This window comes from Cervus elaphus, chromosome 13, assembly GCF_910594005.1.
Source record: "Cervus elaphus chromosome 13, mCerEla1.1, whole genome shotgun sequence".
NCBI lineage: Eukaryota > Metazoa > Chordata > Mammalia > Artiodactyla > Cervidae > Cervus > Cervus elaphus.
Window position 1 is genome coordinate 25,606,208 of NC_057827.1, and position 25,553 is coordinate 25,631,760.

General features: G+C 40.8%; 1 protein-coding gene across 1 annotated transcript in view; it reads right to left on the reverse strand.

Moving 5' to 3' along the window:
* Positions 1-25,553, reverse strand: part of IQGAP1 (IQ motif containing GTPase activating protein 1) — a 100,529-nt gene that overhangs the window by 36,867 nt on the left and 38,109 nt on the right. The window contains exons 5-15 of the mRNA XM_043922676.1: positions 22,163-22,239; positions 16,556-16,623; positions 15,373-15,486; positions 14,408-14,586; positions 13,309-13,393; positions 9,010-9,173; positions 7,889-7,973; positions 6,965-7,128; positions 6,599-6,759; positions 5,103-5,227; positions 2,218-2,381 (exon numbers count right to left, since the gene is read on the reverse strand). Of these exons, the coding sequence (XP_043778611.1) occupies positions 2,218-2,381; positions 5,103-5,227; positions 6,599-6,759; positions 6,965-7,128; positions 7,889-7,973; positions 9,010-9,173; positions 13,309-13,393; positions 14,408-14,586; positions 15,373-15,486; positions 16,556-16,623; positions 22,163-22,239 (1,386 nt within the window). The remainder of the gene's footprint in view (positions 1-2,217; positions 2,382-5,102; positions 5,228-6,598; positions 6,760-6,964; positions 7,129-7,888; positions 7,974-9,009; positions 9,174-13,308; positions 13,394-14,407; positions 14,587-15,372; positions 15,487-16,555; positions 16,624-22,162; positions 22,240-25,553) is intronic.

Below are 25,553 nucleotides of genomic sequence, written 5' to 3' on the forward strand. Positions count from 1 at the left end.
ATGCAGGGACACCAGTTCAATTCCTGGTCCAGGAAGATCCCACATGCCAAGGGGCACCAAATGCCTATGTGCACAACTATTGAAGCCCACACACCCTAAAGCCCATGCTCCACAAGAAGAGAAGCTACTGCAATAAGAAGACCTCGCACTGCAACTAGAGACTAGCCCCTACTCTCTACAACTAGAGAAAGCCTGTGCACAGAAACAAAGACCAACGCAGCCTAAATACATACATAAATTTAAAAAATAAAATCTAGGCACTGGACTAATACCACAGTTGATTTTTGCCTCTTAAAAAAAAATTTGTATTATCTACAACTCCTGCCCCACAGCCCAAACTTACAGAACCCACAAGGGTGTCAGTGTACAAAACCTCCAATTATACAAAAGCCCTGGTCTGTTTTACTACTTTTGACTTTCCAGAAAGAATCTGACCTCCTGAATAAAGAAATTCTTTTAGCTCTTCTGCCTGCTGCAAGAACCTCATGGTAGGGATCTTCAAGGTTGTGGGCCTCAGCACAACTGTTGAGGAGGTCCTTATCCAACTGTTGTTAGTTAGAAGAATTTAAAAGGAGATGAACCACAATTCAGACAAACAGATGGTCATTACGCTTTAATCACAGAACAAACAACTGAGGGCCTGCCAAACACATGGCGACTTCCTATTCATCAAGAGAACTAAAAAAGGTGTAAATCTCATCCATTTCCTCAACAAACTGGCTGAGAGGCAAGACAAACTTTTTAAAACTGTCTGTGTGACATTTACTTTGGAAAACATATTCATAGCAGCATTATCCCTAACAGTCACAAAGTGGAAACATGATCATCAACTCACGAATAGATAATTAAATGTGGTGCAGCCATACAACGGAATATTGTTCAACAATAAAAAGAAAATACTAATGCATGCTACGGTTTGAATAAACCAAGCTAAGTGAAAGAAGCCGGTCACAAAGGACCACACCTTGTACTGATGATTTCATTTACATGGAACGTCCAGAACTGACGGATCCACACACAGAAAGTAGACTGACGGGTACCAGAGCTGAAGAGACGGGAGGGTAACGACTCGGTACTGGCGGGTACCGATTTTCTTTCTTTTAAAAAAAAAATATTTATTTATTTGGCTTTGCTGGGTCTTAGTTGCAGCACACAGGATCTTTTAGTCATAGCATGTGGAATCTAGTTCTCTGAACAGGGATTGAACCTGGGCCCCCTGCACTGGGAGCTTGGAGTTTCAGTCACTGGATCACAAGGGAAGTCCCCCAGGTTTCTTTTTGGGGTGATGAAAATGCTGCAAAATTGATTTTAGTTATGCTGTAAAATTGATTGCCTATGAAAGACGAAAAACCACTGAACTGTACATTTTAAAGTAGTGAGCTATATGTGAATGTGAACTGTATCTCAATAAAGCCATTATTAAAAAAAAACTTAATGGCATTATTTACTAAAGCTTAACATATGCATTCCCTATGACCCACAAATTCCACTGCTAAATGTATACTTGATGGAAATGCATATGTACATTTACCAAAAGACATGTACTAAAATATTCACAGAAGCACTAATTGCAATAGCAAGTGAGAAACAACCAAAAATTCACTAATAACAGAATATGTAACCACAAAACAAAATAGTATATAACAATAAGAATGAACCAACTACTGCTACATGCAACCACATGGATGAATTTCAATAACATTATGTGGGACAAAAGAAGCCAGACACAAGAGTAAATAATGTATGATCTCATTTAAATAGAGTTCAAAACCAGACAAAAATCAACTGTGGTGTCAGAAATTAGGATGCTGGTTACCAGCATGCTGTAGGGAGTGAATAAGGATATAAGGGGGTTTCTGTTATTGCTTTTTATAATCCAAGCACCAGTTACATAGGTATGCTCACTTGAACATTTATACAACCATATACTTAAATAACTGACACATTTTCCTGGATCTTATGTTTCAACAGAGAATTTATGTAAAGAGACATAAGGTGTGTCTACAACCATAACAACAAACACCAACAAACAAACCAAATGCGTAAAATAGCACTTCTGGAAGGCGGAGTCTATGACTCTCACACCATGTGTATCCCACTGCTCTGAATCTAAGGGTGCCAAGGGAAGAGAGTCACTGAGTGAACGCCCCTCCCTCTGTCTCAGCCCTAGGATGGATGGCATTCTCTGAACAGAAAGAACAATTCAGGGCCACTCACCTGGGCCTTCTCTCTCTTTGCTCGGATCAGTGTGTCCTGATAATGCTGGGCCACGTCTGCGAGGACCCCCTCGAGTTTAGCTGCAGGAATCTGCAAGGCCTGCAGGGTCTTCTGGGCATCACCTTCATCAAGGGCTTCGTTAATCAAACCAATGGCTAAAATCCCTACACAGGGGTGGACAGAAAGTCATTTTTTTAAATTGAGAAACTGTATAAATAAATCAGTCTTTAAACAAGCTAAGTGACCATCAGTCCTCTACCCAAGTGCTATCATGAGTTAAACTACAATTTGCCATCCAAAATGTTAAACAGCATTTAAATTTTTTCCTTTAAATGTAGTGGGCTTTTTTCATCTAAGTAAACTCCCTTATATCTATTTTCCTATTGAAATCTCAAGTCTTTTTGTTTTATTTTTAATTGGTCTAACTGAAGAGTGATGAGGACTGTGACAAAACTAGCTTTACAGGATAGCTTTTGAGTATACTCCAATGTGTGATCAAAGCTATTCTTGACTCACAAAAAGTCTAGGGCTCAAGGGAATCTTTTTTTTTAACTTTTTACTTTGGATTAGGGCATAGCTGATTAACAATGCTGTGACAGTTTTAGGTAAACAGTGAAGAGACTCTGCCATACATATACACGTGTCCATTCTTCCCCAAACTCCCCTCTAATCCAGGCTGCCCTATAACATCGAGCAGAGTTCCCTGTGCTATACAGTAGGTCCTTGTTGGTTATCCATTTTCAATATAGCAGTCTGCACATGTCAATCCCAAACTCAAGCATTCAAGGGAATCTTAAAAATCACCTAGTTCAACATTTTTATAGAAAAAAAATACAAGGATGAAGTTTAGGTATCTCTTCAAGATCACACAGCAAACAAGTGGCAGGTGGAAAATCAAAGCTCAGGGCATCCTCCTCCAAAGCAATGCTCTTCCCACTAAATCACTGATAATTTCTCACAGGAAACACTAAATAAAACTAGGAATGTTCACTCCTTGCATATCTCAGCCAGCTGGACTACTCTTTAATTTTTATTTTTTGGTAAACCACATGGCATGTGGGATCTTCATTCCCCAACCAGGGATCGAATCCACACCCCCAACAGTGGAAGTGCACAGTCTTAACCACTGGACCACCAGAGAAGTCCCTGCACTGCTTCCGTAATGACTCCACTGTATAATAAATGCTGGTCTTTGTCTCTGGTTTCTGGAAAGTGAATGTTGCTCAGTTGGGTCTTGACTCCATGCGACCCCCTGGGCTGTGGCCCACCAGGCTCCTCTGTCCATGGGGTTTTTCTGGCAAGAATACTGGAGTGGGAAGCCATTCCCTTCTCTGGGGCATCTTTCTGACCCAGGGACCAAACCCGGGTCTCCTGCACTGCAGGCAGATTCTTTATCATATTTCCCAAGTGATAGGAGTATCTTTGTTGCTCATGGTGGGCCCCTAGTGAGTTTATGCCGAACAGATGATTCCTGTTCGGCCCCTAGAAACTTCTGGGGTAGGGGCTGGTCATGCTGGAAAGACCAACCATGTGATCAGAAGGTTGGGGTTTTGAGTCTTATGATCTCTGAACATCTACTTGGCTATTCCAGACACAAAAAGCAGACTGGAAATTGAATTCAATTACTTGGCAACTACTCTGCCAAGTAATTCAATCAATCAGAAGTAATGAAGCCCCAGTAAAGCCTCTGGATAGCCAAAGCTCAGGTGACCTTCCCAGGCTATGACACACATCGATGGGCTGGAAAGGGCAACATATCCTGAGGACACAGAAGCTTCGAATTTGGGGCCCTTCCATACATCACCCCATTGGTTTCTTTTGACTGGTCCTGATTTGTACTCTTTACATAAAACTCTTTTTGTACTCTTGTACAATAAAATTCAATTTGTACTCTTAAGAATACTTTGGCCTGGAGAAGGCAATGGCAACCCCACTCCAGTACGCTTGCCTGGAGAATCCCATGGACGGAGGAGCCTGGTAGGCTGCAGTCCATGGAGTCACTAGGAGTCGGACACCACTGTGACTTCACTTTCACTTTTCACTTTCATGCACTGGAGAAGGAAATGGCAACCCATTCCAGTGTTCTTGCCTGGAGAATCCCACGAACAGGGGAGCCTGGTGGGCTGCTGTCTATGGGGTCGAACAGAGTCGGACACGACTGAAGTGACTTAGCAGCAGCAATATTTGATGTAACAAGCTGACTCATTAGAAAAGACCCTGATGCTGGCAAAGACTGAAGTCAGGAGGAAAAGGGGACGACAGAGGACAAGATGGTTGGATGGCATCGCTGACTCAATGGACATGAGTTTGAGCAAACCTCAGGAGATAGTGAAGGACAGGGAAGCCTGGCATGCTGCAATCCATGAGGTTGCAGAGTCGGACACAACTGAGTGACTGAACAACGATAAAACTATAACCACAAGTACAGTGCCTTCCTGAGTTCAGTAAGTCAGTCTAATCAATTACTGAAACTGAGGGGGTGGAGGGGACCCCGGAATATATTTTCAGAAGTGCGGTGACCTGGGAACACCAGATTCAAAGCTGGTGTCTGAAGTGAGAGACCTCTTAGGGAGGACAATTTGTGCAATATGATCTAGCTCCAGGCAGTGTCAGAACCTGTTATAACAGCATTTGAAAGTAACAGATCACATTCAATTCACCTCCTGAAAAACCTTAGTTCTCTTTACATACTTCTCCAATCATAGCAGTGGCCTGGTGTTTTTAAAACAATAGACAACCATAGCTTTTTGAGATAGTTAAATGGACAGGCTTTTTTGTTTTTTTTTAATTTCCAAAAATCCCCTAGGGGCAGTGCTCCCGGGAGGGTGGAATCACACTGTGTGTGACGGTGACATGATCTGGGGGAGCGGAGGCAGACCACTCACTCTCATGTTCCTCCTGCACCACCAGGTTCACATGGTCCACAGAAGCTTGGATGTCATTCCACGTAATGAATTCATTGTTCTCTGCACGGGCCTGAGCTTTCAGCTTCATCAGCTCATCCAGATACCTGCCCCATTCCCCCAACAAAAGAGGGAAGAAGTGCAGCATTAGAAAAGGGACCTGCAGGGTTATTTCTGTGGACAGGAATAAGAAGACATGAGGGCACAGGACCCAAGAGATGGCCGAGGAACCCCAACAGTTTGATGTATTCTAGAGGCCAGCTTTGGGACCCAGGCGTTAACCTGAACAAAGGGTAAAAATACAAAGATATACTAATTCTTAATATCTATATGAAAAATATCTATATTACTTGTTATAAATTTCAGGTAAGACTAACTCTGGAATCAGAGGCAGCAGCTCAAACAATCCCTCTGAGGATCAGAAAACAAGGTCATGCGCCAGCTAATAAACATAGAAGGAATGACAGACCAACAAATTACCATTCAGCAACTCTCACCCAAAGTCTGGATTTACACAAGGATTATCATCGGGGTTAAAAACATTAGGTGAATGGAATGGGAAACTGGACATTGTGATGGTGTAAAAGGTACAAAACAAAAGATTACGTTCTGGAGATAAGGGAGAAAAATATACAATGAAGGGACTAGCAGACTCCCTAATCGAAGGATCAATCTCAGTATCTCTGATGGTGGGGAGAAGCAGGTACTACATGCCTCTTAAAATGAGAAAATATGAAACACAAGTCACCAAAAATACTTCACTGAATCTTGACAAGCCTTTAGACCTGATTTCCAATTTACAGGAATAAAACAAATATTAGGAAGCAACCAAAACTGAAGATGGGACATTTTAGAGGACAATTGGCTCCAACTCTTTAACAAGTCAGCATTATAAAGAAAGGGACAATGCTAGATTAAAAAATATCAAAGTGGGGGTTGTGAGGTGGAAGGAGGTTCAAGAGGAAGGGGACATGTGTATACCTATGACTGATTCATGTTGATGTATACAAAAAACCACCACAATAAAGCAATTATCCTTTAATTAAAAATAAATAAATTTTTAAATAAAATAAATAAAAGATAACAAAGGGACACAGTATAGATTGCATCCTGGTTTGAATAACCAGCTGAAAAGAACAAACAGTTTGGGAACAAGAGAAGAAGTATGAAAACAGACTAGGTTTAGAAAATATTCAAGAAGTAGTATTGACTTGACAAGGTATAAGAGTGTTATTTTGACTACATGACAAATATCCTCATTGTTTTAAATAAGCATATTTATAATAAATTTAGGAGTGGAATGCTACAGTATCTGTAATTTACTACAAATCCTTCAGCATAATAAAACAAACTGAAATACGGGGTGGAGTGGGGAGGGGAGAGGAACTAAAAGATGATCACAAGGAAGTCACGATTCCTGCAGAGAAAATAAGAGTGCTGGTTCACGGAAGACAGAGGTTAGGGTCAGGGGCACCCACCTCTGGCAGTTTTCCTCTTCAATGTTGGTAAGACCTGTCACTGAACTGCTCAGCTGTTTCCACACTGTGTTCATGTCTCCAGATTCCAGTGCCCTGTTGATTAGGGCCACTGATGACAGCATCTCCACCGCAACAGAGAGCTCAGGGTGGGTGAGGCTATGCTGTACAGAGGGAGAGGTGGGGAGAGAGTAAGGAAGGGCATTCTGGAAGACCCAGGGAGAGCAGACATTTAATAAAACCACATGGAGTCTAACTTTCTGGTTTAAAAAAAAAAAAAAGGTTCTGCCTAACTACACCCAGAAGTGGGTATTTAATTCATGTTCACTCTTGTTTTGCTCACAAACAGCACGGGTTTGGTGAACTCACCTCGGGACTCTGCTGCTGCAGGGTGGCCAGCTCCTTCTGATAAAGCTCGGCAGCAAACGGGTACACCTGCGGCAGCTGGGCTTCGGGGTTCATCAGTTCCAGGACAGTCTTCTCAGCCACACCCTTCTGGATTGCGGCGTTGATCGCTGCCACTGCCGCCAACCCTGGGTGGAGAACACGAGGTCAAAAAGGCCACTGGCTCCCAGAGCCCCAAGCGGGCGCAGACGCCAGTTTTCACAGGAGAAAATCATATTCTGCAGCTAAACTATTAGTCGTGACGTTTGAAGTGGAACTTCCACCTTCAGACAGTGGTCTTCTTAGTCTGAGGATGAACTCAACGGTATGTGAGCTGCATCTCAGTAAATCTGTTTTCTTTCCTCTTCTCCTCACCCCTCCTGCTCCTGCCTGCCACCACTACACTCTACCTAAAACACCCCTCCCCTACATCGAGGAGAGCCTGGTAAAGGTGGTGGTGTTGTCGTCATTCAGACACTAAGCTGTTTCTAACTCTTTGCGACCCTGTGGGCTGAAGCCCACCAGGCTCCTCTGTCCACAGGATTCTTCAGGCAAGAATGCTGGAGTGTGTTGCCATTTCTTTCTCCAGGAGATCTTCCTGACCCAGGGATCAAATCCACATCTCTTACATTGACAGGCAGATTCTTTACCACTGAGCCACCAGGGAAGTCCCAACCAACCACGTATGCACGTGCTTAGAGCCAAAGTGAGCCTGCACGGACTCTGGTTCTACTTTTAAAACTGGAGGACTCCTACTGCCACCAAAGGTACCTGGTAGTTGACTGTGGCTAATAGGCTTGGGGTGGGTTGAGGAGTGACAGAATCTACTCTCAGGCCCCTCCATGACACAACGTCACTCTCCTCCCCTACTCAGTATTTCAGGGGACACACAGTTGAGGGGACTCTTACTTCTCTGATATTGCTGGGCAGCAGTGTTCGCGGCATCCACTCCAGACTGTAGCTCCTCCTTCTGCAGGGGCTCAGCCTGACCACCCTGAGAAAAACAGAGAACATTCAGGTAAAGATGACTCTTGCCTGCATGTCCAGGCCTCACAGTTCTCATATCTCAACAACAGGGACACTGAGCCATAGACCTAAGAGACAGCTTCAGGCTACAAGCAGCTGAAGCAGCAGCCCGAACTAGAGTCAAAAACCCTTGTCAAATCTGGGGGAGAAGGACTTTCCAGATACCAACACACTTAAAAGAATATTTTGTAAAGAGCACTGAAATGTTCCAAGATAAAATCTTTATAGAAGCATTAGCACATTAATGTTGCTTTCTCTGGCCAATAGTGAGAATTTATAAAATGTACACTAGTCCTTATTTAGCAAAAAAAAAAAAAAAGCCCCTTGGATTTGTTCTAAAAAATAGAAACCCATAAAGTACAACCCCACACAGTCTACTCTTACTGCAATATTAAATGCTTTCCCAGTGTTAGCCAGAGGAAACTTGTGAGGTATGGTTTTTTTTTAAAGTGGAAATTCCTGAAGTAAGAATACAAAATTTCAGGTTCTCCCCAATGGCTTTTGTCCTTGTTCAGTCACTGAGTCGTGTCCGACTCTTTTGCAACCCCATGGACTATAGCCCACTAAGCTCCTCTGGTCCATGGGATTTCCCAGACAAGAATATTGGAGTGGGTTGCCATTTCCTTCTCCAGGGGATCTTCCCAACCCAGGGAATGAACCTGCATCTCCTGAATTGGCAGGTAGATACTTGACCACTGAGCCACCTGGGAAGTCCTCTGCCCAGCAGTTTTAAGTTGGGGATTTAGGGGACTTCAAGTGAAGGGATGGTGGGATTCAGAGGGTGGACGAAGCTATTTAAGAGGGGATTTACAACTCTACAAGCAAAAGAGAGCTGAAGATAATCTGCACTTTACCTGAGGATATTAAACAGCTTAATTCACATGCAGGAGAAAGTTATATTAGCAGGCAGGAAAAAAACGGCCCCACTGATATCTTTACACAACAGCATGAGATTGAAATGGATGGATGTCAAGCCTTACAGGTGCCACTCAAGATGCTGTTACCTGTCTCTTCTGCTCTCTGTCACTCAGGAGCTGCTTGAGGTACCAGTCACTATTCTGCTGCTGCAGCCCTCGCAGGCCCAGTGCGGGTGACTGCAGGATCTTGAACAAGGCTGGTGCAGATCCCTGCTCCAAAGCCAGGTCTATGTTTGTTAACGCAGCAAGCACTGAGGAGGGAAAAAAAGGCAAACGCTCAAGACAAAACTATGTTAACATCATAGCCGGGAATATTTTTCCTTCCCCAAAACCAGTCTCAGTTCAGACTGGGGAAATATAATTAGATAGCCTTTCCTGTGGAGCATCACAGAAGCATTAGGCTTTGAGGGTGGAAGAGAACCTTAAAGTCTCCAAGTTCAGAGGTTCCCAGGATGTTCAGAATTAACGGATTCCTAGACCACACCCTAAGCCTACTTACAAACTTCTAGATGCAGACAGGTTGGCACCAATAAGGGCAGCAATTTAAGAGGCATCAATAATACATGCCTGCATTCCCGCTAAAATGCCAAGTCTTTATCCAGACTAAACTACTACACAGGAGAAAGTGTCTCCCACTGCAATTTACTACATCTCTGGATGATTCTGTTTAAAAAAAAAATTGTTAAAGCTCACACACTAGAGTTGACACTTGAGTACCTCCAACCCCTCTTCCCTGTGACAGTCTACTCCCAACTTAAGAGCCTTAGTTCCTTCAAATATTTCTTATATAGCATCATTCTGAATCCCTCCATCATCCTGGCATCTCCTGAAGGTACTCTGCCCCTAAGCAGTGCCGAGACACGGAGGCTGGTCTAACCGTGTGGAGCAGAAGGGGCTCTCCACACTGCCTCAACATTCTTTACTTCTAGCCACAGAACCTGATATCACACAAGGTCATTAACACATTATCAACAGTAAAAATGCAGATTTCCCTTCATTTGAAAATGATAATAAAGGTACATTCCTCCTAAGATTCCTCATGAGATTAAATGAAATCATACACGTGAAAGTACTTTGCATATTATAAAATAAATAAGGTATTAAGTTGAAAGTCAAAATAATACACTTTCTGATTTCAGAAATGACAGCCCCTGGAAAATCGTAATTATTATTTTCAGCTTCCCTATTTTTAGAAGAAAAAATAGGGTTCTCCTTCCCTTGCCCCACCCAGGAATGAACATCTAATCTTATCACTGAAGTAGCAAAACAAATCAAAAATAAAATACTAAAAATCAAAATATTGGGGGCATAGCAGTAGTTATCAGTTTAAACTGTTTTCATTTGTAAAAAAAAAAAAAGAAAGAAAGAAAATTAATGTCAGGTGTTATAAAGAAAACAGTCCAAGAGAAAACAAAGTCTCAAACCAGAACTAATATGTGACACCAAGAGGTAAAAGGACGAAAGGCTAGATTCCTAAGAGACTATTCCCTTCTTCCCAACCTTCTCCCCTGTGGTTTGGCTCACTGATCACCACACCGAGGAGGCGAGCAGCTCTCTGAATCACGGCTGCAGGTCTACGTGGCCGTCAGCCAACCAACCAAGCACTTTCCCACCACAAGGACCTGCACCTGCTGCAAACAAAGCCAGGAACAAAACAAACAGGTTGTCTCCATCCTCAGGGAGCTTCTGCAGTAGTGGGGGACAGAAAATAAAAGCAACACAGGCTGGTAACAACCAGGCTTCCTCTAGGGATGTAACACAAGAGTCTCAGATGATCATCTGCAAAGGCATCTAGTCATTTATGCTTTTACTGGAAATATAAACTTACTATGTACATAAATATGTAAATATTTAAGTGGATATTTATTAATACTTATACTCTAAAGTTTAGAACAGGGGTTCCCAACCTCCAGGATCTAATGCCTGATGATCTGACGTGGAGCTGATGTAATAACAATAGAAATAAAGTGCACAAGGAATATAAAGCGCTTGAATTATCCTGAAGCCATGGTCCGTGGAAAAATTACCTTCCATAAAACTGTCCTTGGTGCCAAAAAAGTTGGGGACCACTGGTTTGGAACATTATTCACATACTTTCTCCCACTATGCTTTAATTATCTAATTTTCCTTATCCTACTTAACAAAAAAATAAGAACTTTTTCTCATTTTTAACCCTTTGGCCTGCAGCTTTCTTCTGGGGCAGCATAATGGCTTCACTGCTCGCTCTCAAGCCCTAGGGAAAGAATCTTATCTATAATTACACTAAAATAATTCTTGGGACCTAAAGTCCCTCTGTCTTCCAACTTTCCCTTGTCTCTGACTTTCCCTACTGTTAGGATAAGACTGTCCCTCTATTGAGAATTCTGCCTTATCCTCTCCTCCTTACCTACCCTAAGAACCCCAGTGAAGGGTCATGTACAAACCTTGAGGAAAAGTCATCATTCTTTTCTTTATTCTATGACTGTATTTCACACATCTCTGGTTGCCTTGAAATTACTCACTGAATTGTTCTAGCCAAGTTGCCCTGAAATTATGCATTTGCCTACCTTCCTCACTGAAACATATCTGAGGGAATTTTTACTATTTTGCTCCTCTGACCACATAAGAACAATATGCATGGAACACTTTCAAAATACACATATACGTTTCTTTCCTTATGAGTTTATAATTAACTCTAACATAATCCGCCAGGTATAGCAATAAAGGCCCCAAACAACATAGTAGAGAAAAGTCCCTTAGTAAATAAGAGTATTTTATGCAGTGTATGCAGCAGGAAATGTGCTGGACTTTCTTCTACAGAGAGAACTAAGTGCAAGGACATTCTGGTTTATGCTCGCTGACTAAAGCAGTATTCATACAGATACAGCACAACCAATCACCCATACGTGAATGGAACCACAGCTCTATTCAGAAAGCTATTATCCCAAATGAACCAGAACGGAACAGAATACACAGACTCCTGGTCAGGATTTAGAACTCTCTACCATAAGGAGTTGATAAAAATCTGTAAATTCTCACCAGTTATTCAGAGCATTAGTACAAGTGAGAAATTAGGATCTCCAAAGAACAGAGAGGACCCTGATGACTATTACTAGTATTATTTATTATCTTGATCAAAATAAGATCAAGGTCAAGTCTGGTTGAATTAAACAAGGTTTTTTAGTTCTTTCGGTGACTCTAACCATATGCTAGGAATTATGAGGATTTAAAAAGAAGCAGAATTCATAAGTAAACTCAAGTTTAAGTCTATATAGATGTAAAAAACAAAAAACAAGCACTTAAGACAATAGAGAATTAAATACAAAATCATGTGGTTAAGCATACAGATGCTGTAGGAGATGTGAAAGGCAAGTATATTGTGAGCTAGGATACGCACTGAGGTGAGAACTGAGCTGAATCTTGAATGATGGGTATAATTTGGATGAAGTAAGAGATGAGGCATGTGGGCATTACAGTGGGGCAGTTACATGATTAACAACAGTAATGATAATGTTATTGAGTGCTTACTAAATACGAGCCAATTTACATATATTATCTCATCACACGTATAATGACTCTGTGCCACAGGTGCCCAGTTCCCACAGTGATTAATACAAGGGCAAGAGATCAAACCCCAGGTCTGCACAACTCCAGAGCCACTCTTCATGAGTCATAAAATGAACACAATGAACGTGGGAGATGATTAGGCACATGAGTTTCTACAGAGAGTTGCATGCATCAAACAGTGCATAAACAGCTCCACGAGGCCAGGGAACAGCGTTTTGTCTGGCAAGTAATAAGAAACTGATGCAGGTTCTTTTGCAGAAGAGAGACTAAATTAATTCAAGAAATTAATTTTTCAGAAAAAAAAATTAATTTCTCAAAAGTGTGTAACACATACACAAAAATCAAGATGAACAGGACAGCCTCATTTCTGTTTAAATATATGTTCTGAAGGATAAGTTAAAAATACCAAGCACGGAAAAAAAAAAAAAAAATACCAAGCATGGTTATTCTTAGGAGTCTAATTTTTTATTTGTGGCTCATTTCTGGATAACTTGTATTGCTCTTTAAAAGAAAAACAAAACTATTATTACTTTAAAAATAGGACAATAAAATCTCTCTTCAGATTTAAGTGTCTAACACAGGGTGAAAAGAGTGAAACTGCAGCCAAAAACTCCAGTCTGTGAGTTACAACAGAAGAGCAGGGGGGCGGGGGGCGGGGGGCATGCTGCCTGAGGACAATGGTAGTCCAAAGAGAAGACACTTGAACACGAAAGACAGTAAATGTGCAATAGTTCCTAAGCAAACTCACAAATGTCTGATATAAACTTAAACCATGAACAGATCCACAGGCACATTATTCAGTGACATTCCTTTAGGGGCCTGACAGGGGCACATACTTACAGTTGACTTTATTTATATTGCCTTGAATTTCAGCTTGAGTGAGCAGTTCCTCATAAACGTCCCTCTCTCTCTCAGAGCTTTCTGTCTGAAGATGAATAAAAGGTGTAGTTAAATTAGCTGAAGTCTCTAGGAAGACCAAAGAAATACATGTGTGTTCCTCCCCCACCATGACAGAGTCAAGAGCAAGAAAGGGTGTAGCTTAAAATCCTTAATAAAGAACAAAGCTACAGGATTGTGACCAAAAACATAAAAAGGAGATCCAATCATAAATAACAAGCTCAAGGGGTTCTTCCAGAATCAGGCAGAAGGAGACCCTGGTGAACCCTGCCCTGCTCATCTGGGAGCCTGAATCCTTGTCTCAGACTAGATCTCAGAGCCTCTCACAGGTTTGCACACAATTCAAGAAGAAAGTAGATGTCAAAATATAATCTAATACTGAAAGACTACATATTGGTAACTCCATTTCATTTATATAAAATTCCAAAAAAGATAAGCTAAAGTGATAGAAAATAGACCTGGAGTTGCCGGGGTCAGGGGTGGACAGAGGGAGGCAGTAGAGGTTGACTCTGAAAGGGAGATATGAGAACTTTGCAGGTGGTGGTCACATATCTGTATACACTGGTCAAAACTCATCAAACTGTACACTTTACATGGTTGGGTTTTATTATACATCGATTACTATCTCAATAAAACTGATCTTTAAAATGGAGTCATATTAAATAATGAAAGACTGTAAATCAGTTGTGAAAAGTGAAAGTTGCTCAGTTGTGTTTGACTCTTTGTGACCCCCACGGACTATACAGTCCATGGAATTCTCCAGGCCAGAATACGGGAGTGGGTAGCCCTTCCCTTCTCCAGGGAATCTTCCCAACCCAGCAATCAAACCCAGGTCTCCCACATTGCAGGCAGATTCTTTACCAGCTGGGCGACCAGGGAAGCCTGAGAATACTGGAGTGGGTAGCCTATCCCTTCTCCAGCAGATCTTCCCAATGCAGGAATTGAACCGGGGTCTCCTGCATTGCAGGCAGATTCTTTACCAGCTGAGCTACCACGGAAGCCCCTATAAATCAATTTAAAAGAGCAAATGTTCCATTTTTACCCTGTTTTTAGCATTTGCCATTTTGTCCTGTTTGGCCTGGTAAAGTACATCCTGGTAGGTAGAGGCCAAACATTCTTCAAGATTCACAAGCATGGCATTGGGATTTTTCAAAGCTGTGAAGGTGTCAGCTGGAATTCTGTGGTCAATAGCTTCGTTAATGGCAATAACAGCTGCATGTACTGAAAAAAAGAATTCAAAACACAGAACACTGAGGTTATATAAAGTAAAGGATGTACATTACACATTCAAACACAGCAATCCCCCAGCACAGACAGAGGCTGTTTTTCATAGACAGAGGGGTTAGAGGAATCCCCAGATCTTGTGAGCCCTGTCTTTTCCCTAACACACAAAGTCACAGCTCTGCCTATCATCCATGTCTGAAATGCTCAATCTGGAATCTTATGGGGAAAACATTTGTAAGGGACTTTGCAGGGAGCATCTGAGCATTTGTTCTGGTAATGTTCACCCTTAATTATCATGTAAACACCATTAGAAGATAAGAAACTAAAAAAGGCATTGAAACGTAGAATTTGCTTTCTAGTGCTTTTATTTTAATCAAAACTATTTGATTTTTTCTCACTTATTTCCAAATAACAGCATAAACAACTGTATAGCAGTGTTTGAAACTGTATCTACTGACCTAAAGAAAGAAGTAAATGTTAGTCGCTCAGTCATGTCTGACTCTTTGCAACCCCATGGACGGTAGCCCACCAGGCTCTTCTGTCCATGGGGATTCTCCAAGCAAGAATACTGAAGTGGGTTGCCATTCCCTTCTCCAGGGGATCTTCCCGACCCAGGGATCGAACTGGGATCTCCTGCATTGCAAGCAGACTCTGTCTTTACTGTCTGAGCCACTAGACACTTGCTGGCAAAATTCCTCATGTCCAAGACCACCATTATAGTATTAATCATTGAAAGCAGTAGCAACAACTCCACTTGAACCCACGAAATCACTCTCTTCTTACATGCGGCTTCATCCACTGACAGCTCATTAGCCAGAATACCCCCGATCTTGCTAAAGGCAGGCATCTGAATCCCATACTTCTCCAGTTCAATCTTCATGTTGTTGATTTCTTCTTCTACAGGAAAGAATTAAGACCCAAAGGTAAACACCTTTTCAGAACTTAGAAGGAAACAGATTCCTTAAACACAAAATGTACTGGATAAAATGACTTCTAACTCTTAGGATTGTTATAAGGATTTAAATAAGATAATATTAATACATGGAAAGCACTTAACCTAATATCTGGTATATAACATGCATTCAATAGACACACAACTATTATCAGTACTATCACAAGCATCAGAAATAACCATAACATGAGACTGGCTCTATAGAGAATAGTTTTCCCAAACTGCTACTAATGGCATTTCCTCTAATGAACTTATGAATAGAGCAACTTTAAAGGAACCTCAAACAAGAAGTGAATCCAAGTCACTAGCTACTATTAAACAATTTTGTGTCTAAGGCCAGAAGCCAAATGATACAGAAAACAACATGTTAAGGTTTGGCCCTTGCCCCAAGTCTGGGGAACAACTTCTCTGGAAGAAAAAATATCATAGATAATAGCTGTATTACCAATTTTTAAAGCTCCAAAGCCTATAAAATAATCACCAGTTCAAAAAGATTTGAGTCTATTTTACCCTTCACCAATATTCTCCCTGTTCTTTTTCTCCCCAAGCCCCCATCTCTTCAAGGATTTGACTATAGCAAATATACACAGAAACACACACCCAAATAAACTAAAGTTTTAAAATTAGTAAATTGCCATCTTTGTATCATCTCACCCCTTCCCCCCACCTTCATTTGCCTACAAATGATGCTCACTGGAAGGGAAAGGGAAAGACTGTCATAAAGTTTTTCTCACTGTATGTGAACATTTAATATTAGATGTTAATATTCTAATTTACATATAAGAAAATGGAGACTTCTCAACCACACCCATGTCATAACTGAGAGAACAGAGCGTGAAATCCCGTTTCGTGTTCCTTCCACCATACCGGGAGAAGCAGGTTCCTTGTGTTTTTTTTTTAATCACTGCTGGCACAGTGTTTTTAAAGCCCCACATCTTTAAGATTGGTACAGTTGACTCTCCAGGCTATTTCCACATAAATCAAGCACTTCCTGCCAGGTCTGGAACTTCTTACCTGTGAAGTCAACCTTTCCATACAGGTCTTGAATCTGAGGAGCCAGGCCTAGTTTGAACAGGTACAAACTAGAAGACAAAATACGCAAAAGAGTCAGGACTCCCAGCTGGATGTTCTGTTGCTCTAAAATCAACGGGGAAAACCAGCATAAAGAACAGAAGCATTCTGAACACGGAGACTCCCAGGACTCTGCCATATTACACTCAGCAGCTATGATACTTTATCTCAGAGCCTTCTTTTAGTTTTATGTAACAAGGAGGTCCTTAAAAGTCACATAATGTAATGCAAAAAGCACTGGGCTGGGAATCAGGAGACACAAGTTTAAGTCCTAGCTCCAGGACAAATCCAATAAGCAATCAGACGTTAATACAAATGTTAATATAACAAAGGTAAGTGAAGTCTCTTCATTTCTGTTTAACTTCCTGTGATCAGTAAGTTTTTTTAATTTTTTTGTGATCAGTAAGTTTTAAGTAAAAAGACATTTTAGAAAAGTCTTATGAAAATGACTCAGATAGCAAATCTTACTTAAGCTGAATTCATATTACTGACGGAAAAGTTTAATTCAGGTATTTTAAGAGTTTTACATAAAGTATATATCATAAATCTTTATTCTTTAAATAAAAATCTCCTAGACTCTAAGCCCCATGAAGTCAGGGTCAATAAAAGTCTTATTTACCAGTGCCTACCCAGAGCCTGACATATATTAATAAATAATAATTAATATTTCACAGATGGATGTATGTCTATAAACATGAATCAGATTAACCACAGACTAAGGCTCTACCAGCTCAGAATAAATTAGAAGAGATCAGAAAACCACTCCACAGGGATTAACATGAGCAAGACATTGACAGCCTAGTAATAAAAGAGGAAATAAAAAATATTGAAGAAACAAACCACAGAAACTCAACAGAGTAGCCTATAGCATTTGCAGATAATCTCTACATCTCAATGCTATCTACATACAAATATGTATCATGTACACTGCATTCACAAAACTGATCACCATCCAAACTGTATAAGATAAACCCAAATGCATAATCTTTAAAAAATCAAGTATTCTGAAAACACATTAGTATATGCACATCCACAGTAACCAATCATTTTCTCAGGTAAGTACAAATACAAATCATATGTCTACAATTATGGGCTTTTCTTTAGAATAAAATGCTCAAGATGGAAATAAAGTTCCTCTCTCCAAAGATTTTACATTATTCAATACAGTTTCCAAAGCCAAAGAGCTAATGACTTTCTGGACAAGTAATATGCTTCTTCATATACTTTTCCTGCACAGGATGTTCCATCTGCATTCTAAAATAGTAAAAATATTTTTCTCCAGAAGCTTCTTCCTCTTTTATTTCTACTGTAGAGCAAGAAAGTGGTTGCCACACTTCAACAAAAGCTTGAGCATGTTATTTTCACAGCCCCAACAAGAGTGAGTTCCTAAGGTCTTCAATGATAATCAAAGGCGTCACAATGCTATCACCAGTTGCTGTAAAAAGCAGAGAAGGGAAGCCGAAAGCAGATGGGCATTATCTTGCCTTTATCTCATTTTAATTATTAGGAATATTTTAAGGACATGATGGAGCTATAAATGGAATCCTAATGGCCACTTGGGTCCTCTTATCCAGCCTCGAAAGCACTTAACCTCACAGCTAAAACTTAAAATTCCTAATAATAAACATCACTTTCAGTTTTTGTTCCTGGCCTCCTGTGCTTGCTTTCACAAATAAGCTATCAGCTACCTATCACAATCAGCCTGTAATTGAGTTCAGATTTCTTTTCATTTTTTTTCCTATTTAAGTTATACTCTACAGCAATGAGGAGAAGAAGCTGTGTCAGCCCATCTGGATGCTGATTATCATCAATGACTGTGAAAGTGAAGTTGCTCAACTGTGTCCACTCTTTGCGACCCCTATGGACTGTAGCCCACCAGGCTCCTCCATCCATGGCATTTTCTAGGCAAGAGTACTGGAGTGGTTTGCCATTTCCTTCTCCAGGGGATCTTCCCAACCCAGGGATCAAACCCGGGTCTCCCACATTGCAGGTAGACGCTTTACCGTCTGAGCCACCAGGGAATACAAATCAATGATTGTAGAGTAACCTATGAAAGAAGTCACTATGCTAATCTCAAAGATCACTAACAAATGCTCTTAAACACAGCAGCTGATGAGGAAACACAACCTAGTACAGATCCACATCCCTTACCTAAATTCCCTGGGCCAAATATTAATTTAGGATTTCTCAGAAAAGTTGTAGAGTGTATGCAGCAAAATAAAACACCCCCAACAAGTCTTGGGGAAGCACCGCTAACCAAATACATTACCTTTTCTGCAGAGAAACATCTGAATAATCACATTAAGTAGATATACATTCTAAGTAATCTCAATTAATACTGATCAGATCTTGCCAACAAATGAGTTTGAACTGAACCAAAACTCAGAGTTTTTAGCATTTTTTTTTTTTAATTTAAGATAAACAATTATGGGCCAATTTAACCCCAAACTGAATTCTTAAAAAGATAAAGCATGCGGGTGGGGAATGGAAAGGAAGTATACAAATACACCTGGAATAATGGAGGAGTAGGGTCTCATCTGAGAGTGGAGTGTAAACTACAAGTGTAACTTAGTCTGACTGAAGTACAGTAACTATCTCAGGAATAATGCCAGTCAAGACTTGGGGGGGAAAAATACAGATGGCAGGAAGGGGGGAAAACAAGGAGATAATGCTTCTTTATCACTGTTGATCCAAAAGGGAAACAGTGCCTCACCCAAAACAGGTAGGTGAAGTGAGGGAGCTGCCTTGAACACTGTCCTGTGAGGGTAAACAAGAGCCTCAAGCACTTAGAAACACTTCCTACATATTATCAAGAGTGGCCAACCCACCCCTCAGGAAAAACACTGTAAGGGAGGAAAGAAATTGTAAATCACCAACCAGGACACACTGCTGTGTATATACTTTCTAAGCACGAACTGCCTATTGAAGAGAAATGGAGAACAATAGCAGGCTTCCTCCCTTTCTCATTCTGATTCCATCATGAGAAAGGCACAGTTAGTTCTTCAGTCTCTCTTCAGGGGATGTGACAGCCTGCGACCCAGGTTACATGGCAGAGAGCAGTAGCTACAGAACTAGCAGAGAGGAACTCTGCCAGCTTAGCTTCTCTGCCTGCCAACTTCAGATATCCACGGTGGGTACCGCCTTCACAAGACTATCAACATTGACAGACCTCATGGAACACTGAGCCAACCACAACAATTAGAATCAATCTGATTTTAGCTCAGACATATACATCTGAAATGGCTACATTCTGAAAACTCTCTGATTTGTCACCTATTCCTAAACAATGTTTTTAAATTCTCATTTTACCATTGTTAGTCCAACATTATGCTATGTACCTTTGAGAGAAAAAAAAAGTAAGGCATGATTTCTGTCCCTAAGATGCTAATAAATATAATAGGGAGAAAAGATATGAAAGAAGGAATATATAACTAAACACACACACAAAACAAAAAAATCCAGAGGCTTAGAAAAAGGTAAAAAGCTGTCATTATTGGAGAAACTTCACCAAGAAAATGAGAACTGAACTGAAACTTGACTGGATAAGTAGAGACAAACATGAAGAGCCCTTCCATAAAGACAAACTGCCATTTCCTTTTTCACTGACAGGTACAAATTATCCCCTTGGGCTGAAGAAAGGAAGGGAGATTTGTTATAATGTATAATTTGGACACACACGTTTATTGTGGTTATATACTAGGTATCTAAATACTAACAACACAAGGATAAAGAACAAAGGAAATACTTTTGCCCCTAAGGAGTCCACAAGATAGCCAAGCACAAACAGTAACCAGAGGACAATGTAACAAGTAAGATAAGTGGAGTGAGAGCTTTGTTACAAAATGCTAGAGGAGCACAAAGATGGTAAGTAGCTAACTCTGCTTCAGAAGGAAAAAGTAAGAGAAGATACTTATGGCAGCATTCTGAGGTGGCACCCGGGGAAGAGTACAGGTTAAACCAGGGAGAAAAGGGCATTTCAGGCAGAGGAAACAGCAGAACCAAACGCATGAGATACTAGAGGACAGATACACAGGAGGGAATGGCTAGAGGTGACACTACAATGGAATCATCAAAGCATTTTATGGAGTGTCTGGTAAGATGAAGGCTGTTTTGGAAAGACAGCTCTGAGTGCAGCGTAACAGATGGACCAGAAGGTAGAGAGTCGAGGGAGGGAAACTCTGAGGGGGTTAATGTGTCTATCAGTCCACACAAGAGGTCTACCAGCCCTCAGTTACATTCTCTTTTACGGATTTCACGCTGATTTCAGTGATACCCAGGGTCTGGCACACATTAGGTGCATATACAGGATGTGATATAAAAAGAACAGCGCAAGCGGAATGTTCCTTCTTATACTCACCCACTTGTATCACCTTCTGGTTTAGTCCTATGGCCAACCAGTAAATCTGAGCCATGCTGAAATACTAGGCTACTAGCACCTACCCTACTCCCTTCCCATCCCACCCTCCCTCCAGACATACAACCTCCTCCCTCCAATTTAGTACTGTGTTCCTTCTAAGGGCTGAGGACCTGAAATTAAGTCATCTTCCAAATTTACTATGAAACTGAGAAAAAAATTATACCTTGTTTCAGTTCTTATTTATCATATTTGCATTGTCATAAAAATTATTTAAGGAATAAATGTCTTATCAAGGTCCTAGATAACTAATTATCAAACAATCATTTGATAATTGCTGGTACTATGTTACCAATCAGTATCAAGACATAAGAGTATTATGTTCAGAAAGACTCACAAACTTAGAGAACAAACTTAAGGTTGCTGGGGTGGAAAGACAGGGGGAAGGTATAGTTAGGGAGTTTGGGATGGACGTGTACACACTGCTATATTTAAAATGGGTAACCAACAAAGACCTACTGTATATACAGCACAGAGAACTCTGCTCAATGTTATGTGGTGGGCTGGATGGGAGGGAGGTTTGAGGGAGAATGGATACGTGTATACATATGGCTGAGACCCTTCGATATTCACCTAAAACTGTCACAACATTGTTAACTGGCTATACTCCAATACTGAATAAAGAATATAAAAAAAAGACACAGTATATTTTGTAATTCAGTTTATCAGGTTGAAACAAAATGGTAAACAGTTAAGTTTTCAAATATATATAGTTTTTTATAATTTTAAGAGATTTTAATTTAAAAGAGGGGCTATATCTCAAGTGAAATGCATAGTTCAGAGAGATATGGCTGACATAATAATGTTACATTAATTTCAGATGTACAGCATGAGATGATCACCACAGTAAGTCTAGTTAACTTCCATCACCACACATAATTACGAATTTTTTTCTTGTAATGAGAACTTTTAAGATCTACTCTCTTAGCCACTTTCAAATACATAATACAGTATTATTAACTATAGTCACGATGATGTACCTTACATTCCCAGGACCTGTTTATTTTACAACAGGGAGTTTGTACCTTTTGACCACCTTCATTCATTTCACCCACTCCCAAATCCCCACCTCTGGCAACTACCAATCTGTGCTCTATATCTATATACTGCTTATTCTACCAAGAAAATCTGATTACCTCAGTGCATGAATACAGTAGATACATCTTGGCATGTTCTTTCGATCATAGATATCTGTAGTTTCTGGATAAAAAATCTAAGGAGAAAGAAAAGAAGTAGAGTCAGGTATGCATCCACTGGGTTTCAGTTAATCATTCACCAGTCATGAGTAAAACAAGTAAAACTTTGGACAATTAAAAAAAGATCATCAGTGTTCCACAAATAACTTCATTAGGGTGAACAGACAATTCATCATAAGCAATGTAAGGAATCAACCTTACTAATGTAGGAATCAACCCTGAATATTCATTGGAAGGAATTCATTGGAAGCTGAAGCTCTAATGCTTTGGCCTCCTGACGCTAAGAGCTGACTCACTGGAAAAGACCCTGATGCTGAGAAAGACTGAAGGCAAAAGGAGAAGGGGGTGGCAGCAGAGGATGAGGTGGTTAGATAGCATCACTGACTCAGTGGACATGAATCTGAGCAAACTCCAGGAGACAGTGAAAGACAGGGAAGCCTGGCGTGCTGCAGTCCATGGGGTTGCAGAGTCGGACACGACTGAGCACCACCACCACTCCCACAATACCTATGGCTCCCAATAAGAAAGAACTGTGCACCAAAAGAGAGATGGGATGTACCAGAATCATCTCTTTTAATAATTTTTAAAATTTTATATGCTCATTTCCTAAGACTAAAATGTCTTCCCCTGAACAGTGAAAATCAAGGTCAAAATCAGTCATCCTTCCCCCCAAATATTACAGAATCCATTTTAGAAAGTAATAGAAAAACAAGGTTGGTTAGGTAGGACAGAGACAGATTATGAGGACTTTTGACAGTCAGACCAGTTTGAACTTGATACGCAGGCCTCAGAGAAGTCCTAGCTTCAAAGCCAAAGCTAAAAACGGAGCCTCAGGAAGATCTGACTGCAGACAAGACACAGAACACAGTGAACAGTGGAGACTGAAGCTGGAGAAACCAGGCCGGGAGGTTGCTTCAACAGATAAAGCAGACGCTGCGAATGACTGAGGAAGGCTGGGGAAAGGGCTCTGCTCGGGAGTCCATGGGAACGCCAAGGCTCTGAGCCTGGGTGACTGGGAAAGTGACGACACGGTACCACTTACACAGAGGAGAAGGTCACCAGGGAGAAAAGGCAGGTTTAGTTTTAGATACGAGACATTCCAAGCAACAGAAAGCTATCCACAGAGAAATGTCTAGTAGCCAATTGAAGACACTGTTTATCATAAAGCAAAGAGTCTTCAAAACAACTGAAACCATGAGAATGGGAGAATGTAGCTAAAAACAGAACTGCATCTTAAGGAATGCCTACTAGGATATAGAAGGTAGGAAAGCTGAAGAAAACAGAGGACTATTAGGCAGATTAAAAACAATTTTAAAAAGCAAAAACAATAACATGTTTCATAGAGAAGATGGCCAACAGCACCAATTATAATGAAGAGTCAAATGGATAAAAACTGAAAAACTATCACATTAAGTCTCTATAATTAGTCTTTATGTACCACATAAAGAGATTAGGAAAGACATCCCAATAAAACTATACATGTGTTGATATATGGCAGAAACCAACACAATACTGTAAATCAATCATCATCCAACTAAAAATAAATAAGTTTTAAAAAATACTATATAGGTATTGTCAGTTATTGATCACACATTATATTATGGGCAAAAACACATTTTTTTAGGCTAAGCATCTTTAGTCTACATTACTCAAAAATCTTCTGGACTTAAATCCTACAGAGCAAGGCTAATAGCCATGCGCTCAGTCACTTCAGTCGTGTCTGACTCTTTGCGACCCCATGGACTGTGGCCCACTGGCGTGGGTCGCCATTCCCTTCTCCAACTGTTCTGACAGCCTTTGGGGAATTCTGTTTGTGGTTCAGGACAAGGCACTACTGTGAGCAAACAAAAATGGTAATAAAATTAAATTATTAAAAAGGCATTTTTGTAGTAAAAATACTATTAGCAAGAGCAATTATTAACGAAGCTCTTAGTATCATTCATAAAGGTTAAACTGCCATTGCCCACTGGGCGTCCTATACAAAAGACAGGAACAGGAAGTTACAGGTGCACAGAAAGGCCTAGTGGCTGTAAGAACGTGAAGTATTGCATTTCCTGACATGTGTGGGACTTAATTCTTGAACGTACCAGTGCAGGGAAGAGAGCTTCAGCACTCTGCTTGGAACAAAAGAGGACACAAGCTAGCCTTCAGCCAAGACGTAGCTTTGAGTTAAACTCAATTCAACAGGTATGTGTGCGACAGTGAGCAGAGCACTCCTCGAAATGCCAAATGCTCATTTCCCAGTGGCTTCAGCCACCTTCTGATACTCTACATTTCTTTTGAATCTTTCTTTGGTTACAAAAATTTAGACTCCACAGGAAAGTATAGAGAATGAAAACCACCCCTTAACTCCATCACACAGAAATGAAAACTATTTCTGTCTGTGAATTTTTCCCAAGAACACTCTATTTTTAGACAAAAATCACAGCCTCATCTAAGCCAGAACACAAACTTGTATAATCTAAGCCTGATTTTATTTTTCACTTAACACATCACAGTTAGGTATACAGATTGACATCATCCTTTTTTAACGGCAGCAGTAGTATTTGACGGGCTGTAACATGGTTAATACCCAGAGTGAAGGAACATGTGGTTTGCTATCAATTTTTTACATCATAAGCAATGCTGAAAAGCCTTACATATACCTTTTTTTCCCTGCTTGTCTAATTTTTTTCTTTCTTTCTTTTTTTTTAGCTGGTAGGGTGTGAGTGGGGATAAATTCCTAGAAGAATAATTCTTAAGTCAAAGGATGGTGGGGGTGGGGGGAATAAAAGCTGTCCTTGCCTCTAACAGTGATACTACATCATGGCCTCTCTGGCTATTCAAGACAGGACTGGGTAGCTAGTTGTATGATCACCACCCAGGACAGTGATTCTCTTGCTTTCTGTACATCGTCTGCTCAACAAGTCCGTGCTTCACCTATATCCTAGTCATATGACTGACATTCCCTTTTAACTGTACACCCTGATCAGCAAATGCTAGTGACTATTCTAATCTTTAGATCAGAACAGCTCCACGATGCTAGTTTATCGAAGGGAAGACTTCTGCCCGAGCGACCAAGAGGGACATGACCCCCTGCTGCTTGCCCTGGGCCAAAGTAAGTGGGAAACAACCCCCCAGCTCCACCACCAACAGCAAAGACTGCTGCCATATTCTGCCTGCTCTCTGCAGCCCACGGCACGTTGTCACTCCAGAGCCTTGCTCCAGACATGAAAGATCCCCTATCCAATAAACCAGGGATGTCTCTGTTGCTGTCTCTGGGCTCTTCCTTCAGTCTCAAAGCTGGGCAACTGCAAGGCTTGCCAGCCTGGGAGGTGCAGCCCAACATTTG